General features: G+C 43.6%; 1 protein-coding gene across 1 annotated transcript in view; it reads left to right on the top strand.

The window, feature by feature from the left end:
- Positions 1-5400: 5400 nt before the first annotated feature.
- LOC126470761 (uncharacterized) overlaps positions 5401-6000 on the top strand; it is a 302868-nt gene continuing 302268 nt past the window's right edge. The window contains exon 1 of the mRNA XM_050098767.1: positions 5401-5514. Within this exon, the coding sequence (XP_049954724.1) occupies positions 5401-5514 (114 nt within the window). The remainder of the gene's footprint in view (positions 5515-6000) is intronic.

Genomic DNA, 6000 nt, shown 5'->3' with positions numbered 1-6000 from the left:
GCCATTAAGATTGCTACACCAAGAAGAAATACAGATGATAAACGGGTATTCATTGGGCAAATATATTATACTAGAACTAACACGTGATTACATTTTCACTCAATTTGGGTGCATAGATCCTGAGAAATCAGTACCCAAAACAACCGCCTCTGGCCGTAATAACGGCCGTGATACGCCTGGGCATTGAGTGAAACAGAGCTTGAATGGCGTATACAGGTACAGCTGCCCAAGCAGCTTCAACACGATACCACAGTTCATCAAGAGTAGTGACTGGCGTATTGTGATGAGCCATTTGCTCGGCCACCATTGACCAGACATTTTCAATTGGTGAGAGATCTGGAAAATGCGCTGGCCAGGGCAGCAGTCGAACATTTTCTGTATCCAGAAAGGCCCGTACAGGACCTGCAACATGCGGTCGTGCATTATCCAACTGAAATGTAGGGTTTCGCAGGGATCGAATGACGGGTAGAGCCACGGGTCGTAACACATCTGAAATGTAACGTCCACTGTTCAAAGTGCCGTCAATGTGAACAACAGGTGACCGAGACGTGTAACCAATGACACCCCATACCGTTACGCCGGGTCATACGCCTGTATGGCGATGACGAATACACGCTTCCAATGTGCGTTCACCGCGATGTCGCCAAACACGGATGCGACCATCATGATGCTGTAAACAGAACCTGGATTCATCTGAAAAAATAACGTTTTACCATTCGTGTACTCAGGTTCGTCGTTGAGTACACCATCGCAGGCGCTCCTGTCTGTGATGCAGCGTCAAGGGTAACCGCAGCCATGGTCTCCGATCTGGTAGTCCATGCTGCTGCAAACGTCGTCGAACTGTTAGTGCAGATGGTTGTTGCCTAGCAAACGTCCCCATCTGTTGATTCAGGGATTGAGACGTGGCTGCACGATCCGTTACAGCCATGCGGATAAGATGCCTGTCATTTCGACTGCTAGTGATATGAGGCCGTTAGGATCCAGCACGGCGTTCAATAATGCCCTCTTGAACCCACCGATTCCATATTCTGCTAACAGTCATTGGATCTGGACCAACGCGAGCAGCAATGTCGCGATACGATAAACCGCAGGCTACAATCCGACCTTTATCAAAGTCGGAAACGTGATGGTAAGCATTTCTCCTCCTTACACAAGGCATCACAACAGCTTTTCACCAGACAACGCCGCTCATCTGCTGTTTGTGTATGAGAAATCGGTTGAAAACGTTCTTCATGTCAACACGTTGTATGTGTCGCCACCGGCGCCAACCTTGTATCAATGCTCTGAAAAGCTAATCATTTGCATGTCACAGCATCTTCTTCCTGTCGGTTAAATTTCGCGTCTGTGGCACGTCATCTTCGTGGTGTAGCAATTTTAATGCCCAGTAGTGTACAACTTCCACGTAACTGGTTGAAGAGGTTGATAAATAATTCCAGAGATGATTCTTGCCGCATACACTGTACAAGAACGAACTGCATTCATCCCACACTCCCCATACACCATGAGCATGGCGGCTTTTGCTGCATTGGTAAATACCATCGTCCACTCACACTTGGATTGACACACACTGACTGACTAGCAAGTCGCAGTGCATTCAAGGAACGCACAAGTACACTGTAAGGAAACATAACAACATCATACCTAGCAACTATGCAAGCTGAATGGCACAACCAAGTATCAGTGTGGGAATTTTTCAAAATACGATATCTCGTTAAGCGACTCGCACTAGAATCTTGCAACAAACACCACTGACATCCTAGTTTACCCTACTTTTAATACGTTAATGTCCACAGGCATTGTCCCACTTAAAAAAACCTATGCTTGCACAAAAAATACTCTTTCGAATTATTATTAAGACCTGTTTATTGGCTAACAATACGAACCTCCTTTACCAATCCATTCTGTGAGAACAGCTCATCAGTAGCACTTTCCATTTCCGCAATATTTGCGGTACAGGTTTTAGGTGATCACCGTTTATACGAGTAGCCCAGTTGCAAAAGCATCGAAAATTGAGTTAGAGGCACTTTCTTGTACAGGTTTTCACGGACTATGTAATAATGTATCGATCAGGCTTCAAAAACGGTCCTAAGTATTTTAAAATGTGCGAAAATCGCGTACGGGTGCAAAGGCGGCTATGTTTTCTACACGTTAGGTTGCAAAAGCGGCCAAATCCTATTCGGTTACATAAGAGGCAGTCTTAATGGGATAAAAGGCCGCCGACAAAGGGTGCGGTTGGTGACCCGGGCATATTATCTTGTCACACGTAAAACTTTTAAAAAGTTCCGATTTTTAGCTACATGTGACTAAAATGTTTGCCGGCCGGAGTGGCCGAGCGGTTTTAGGCGCTTCAGTCAGGCGCCGCGCGACCACTACGGCCGCAGGTTCGAATACTGCCTCAGGCATGGATGTGTGTGATGTCCTTAGGTTAGTAAGGTTTAAGTAGTTCGAAGTTCTAGGGGACTGATGACCTTAGAAGTTAAGTCCCATAGTGCTCAGAGCCATTTGAACCATTTGTGACTAAAACGTTTGGGTTGGCAGTACTGGGTAGATTCTCATATGAAACTTCCTGGCAGATTAAAACTGTGTGCCCGACCGAGACTCGAACTCGGGACCTTTGCCTTTCGCGGGCAAGGGCTCTACCATCTGAGCTACCGAAGCACGACTCACGCCCGGTACCCACAGCCTTACTTCTGCTAGTACCTCGTCTCCTACCTTCCAAACTTTACAGAAGCTCTCCTGCGAACCCTGCAGAACTAGCACTCCTGAAAGAAAGGATATTGCGGAGACACGGCTTAGCCACAGCCTGGGGGATGTTTCCAGAATGAGATTTTCACTCTGCAGCGGAGTGTGCGTTGATATGAAACTTCCTGGCAGATTAAAACTGTGTGCCCGGCCGAGACTCGAACTCGGGACCTTTGCCTTTCGCGGGCAAGGGCTCTACCATCTGAGCGACCGAAGCACGACTCACGTCCGGTACTCACAGCCTTACTTCTGCCAGCGAAAGGCAAAGGTCCCGAGTTCGAGTCTCGGTCGGGCACACAGTTTTAATCTGCCAGGAAGTTTCATATCAGCGCACACTCCGCTGCAGAGTGAAAATCTCATTCTAGATTCTCATATGTTTTTGCTTCCATTGCTATAAGGGCGAAAAGGCATTGTTATACGATAAAAATACCTACCAGCACACTCGGTCCACTGTGTATTTTAAAACGACTTTGTAGGCAGTTTCATTGTAGCACAGTTCGAAATGGACAGGGATAATGAAGAGGAAATTTCTACTATTGTAGTACATTTCGACGAACCCGACGACAATAGAGCTGATATTAGCGTTAATGATGAGTGAGGAGATGCCACGAGAAACTCTACTTCTAGAAAGAGAAGACGGAATGTAAACCAATGGAAACGAATCGTCGAGAAAAGAAAGAGGTAAGAAAGACCACTGCTTAGAGTAATATTCAAATATTCGTTACAATTTTAATGTTGTTGAAATTAATGCCCTGGCAACATTACCTAACCTTTTCTGGAACAAATTTCTTGTAAATTCAACGTATTTGGAAATAGAAACACCGAACTTCTGATTGCATTGAAATAAAACTACTATCAGTTGGTTTTCAGTTTCATTTTTCATTTATCTGTAGGTACCAACCGAAAGGGTTTCCACAGATGTCAAACTGTAAACATCCTGCTGGAAAGCTGAAATGTAAAGAACTCACTATGGAGGACGTAAGACGGACCTATCAAAACTTTTACGAACAAAATAACCAAGAATGGCAGAACAATTACATTCGACAGCATGTCACTGTGTCATCTCCTCGAACATCTAAGATTCTAAGCCTACAGCAGACAAAGTATCAAGAAAGCAACTAATTACGGAGTTTGTGCTCCCAAAAAAGTGAAGGAGTTTCTATAAACATCAGGGTTTGCAGAGCGGCTTTCATGGGATTTTGCATATAAAAAAATGAGACTCAACAAAATTTGTCAGAGTATAATGAACAATTCCTCACCTGCAACCGCTGAAAGAAAAGGATGTGACAGAAGAACGAAGCTGTGCGAAGATAGGAAAAATGCAGTTGTCAGACACATTGAACAATTCAAGCCGATCGAAAGTCACTATTCTAGAGGGAAAATGCTACATCGCCAATGTTTGACAAGTGAATTAAATGTAAAAATAATGTTGGAAATGTTCTATGACAAATATCCTAGTCTGGACGTAAAGTATGACTACTACCGGACAATATTCCACAATAATTTAAATATTGGCTTCGGAGCACTTTCTATTGACACATGCTCTACACGCTCGTCCTTACAAAGCATGATTTACTTGGAAAATCGGCCAATGGGAAAGAAAAATTTGGAACATCTGCTTACAGCTCACAAAGTTCGGAACGATGTTTTTTATGAAAGGCTGAAGGACGACATCGAAGGTCAACTAATTTTAAGTTACGACTACTAGAAAAATTTAGTCCTTCCAAAAGTCCCAGTTCAGGCGGCTTATTATTCCAGACAGATGTACTTATATAATTTCACGGTTTGCCGAGGTTCCTCTACGAGCAGTCAGACGAAAGACAATGTGACCTCGTATGTTTGGCTGGGGAACTAATTTGTAAAGGGTCGAATCAGATTGCTTCACCTCTTCATCATTAATTGCTTAACTCCAATTTGCATGGTGTCACCAAATTACACCTCTTTTCGGATGGATGCGGCGGGCAAAACAAGAATACAACAGTGATTGGGATGTTGATGTACTGGTTCCTGTACGCTGCTCCAGTACACGTAGAGAGCGTTGAAGTTTGGTTCACGATCGTCGGTTATTGTTTTATACACCCTGATAGAGTTTTTGGAAACATGGAGAGAAAATTTTCAAAATTGAGCGTAATCGAAAACCTTGCAGTATACGTCGGCATAATGGAAAAATTCGGCACAGTGGTGCATTTGGGGTTGGACGAGCGCAAAGTGAGAGACTGGAGGAAGATCGTCACTGACGTCATCAAAGCTCCTGAATCCTGGCTCTTACATGACGATTCCCCGAACTTAGCTTAAGCGCTGTACACTTCATTTTACCTTGTGATCGTTTCTTTGCAGTATTTCATTTTTCCAAGATTTGTTTCCAAAGAGTTCTCATTTTCATGACAGGTGTTAAGACTGAATTCAGTGATTAAATCTGTGTGATGTTAATATTGTACCTTGTAGTAGTTCGTGTTTAGTTCTTTTTTTTTTTTTTTGTAAAGGTTTCAATCTTTTTAAATATCTAAAATAAAACAGTATTTCAGCACTTTGTTCGTTTAATTTTCATCCTTTCGCATTATTTTAGTAAACTACTGTAGTCTACCATTCTTACCGGCATAGCCAGATAAACACCGGAATTAATATTTCGGCCGGTCTTGCAACCGACTGCATTCCATCATGGCCGCCGATGCAGTTGCAGAAGCGGGCCGGTCTTGCAACCGGCTGCATTCCATCATGGCCGCCGATGGTGTCGCAGAATCAGCTAACTGGCCCATTCGGTTGCAAAACGGGGTAAGTACAAATTTTTACATAAAAATACCAATAAGGGGTTAATGTAGGAATATAGAGACATTTATGATGTGGTCGCTATGATTCTCTCTTTTTTTAATTTAGATATTAACCACCGTTGTAGTACTGCTGTGACAGCAGGGCTACATTTTTTTTTTTTTTTTTTTTTGCTTTTCCCAAAAATCTTTTAAAACTGACTTAGCCGCTTTTGCAACTGAGATACTCATATATGTATTATCCGTTCATCATAAGAATAAAACTGATGAAACATAGTGTGGTGTCACCGCCAGACACCACACTTGCTAGGTGGTAGCCTTTTAAATCGGCCGTGGTCCGCTAGTATACGTCGGACCCGCGTGTCGCCACTGTCAGTGATTGCAGACCGAGCGCCGCTACACGGCAGGTCTAGAGACACGTCTTAGCACCCGTTCCAGTTGTACAGCCGACTTTGCAAGGAAAGGTTCACTGACAAATACGCTCTCATTTGCC

The sequence above is a fragment of the Schistocerca serialis genome, chromosome 3, assembly GCF_023864345.2.
Source record: "Schistocerca serialis cubense isolate TAMUIC-IGC-003099 chromosome 3, iqSchSeri2.2, whole genome shotgun sequence".
Classification (NCBI taxonomy): Eukaryota; Metazoa; Arthropoda; class Insecta; order Orthoptera; family Acrididae; genus Schistocerca; species Schistocerca serialis.
Note: the sequence above shows the minus strand (reverse complement) of the source record. Positions and strands in the feature narration are given on the sequence as shown.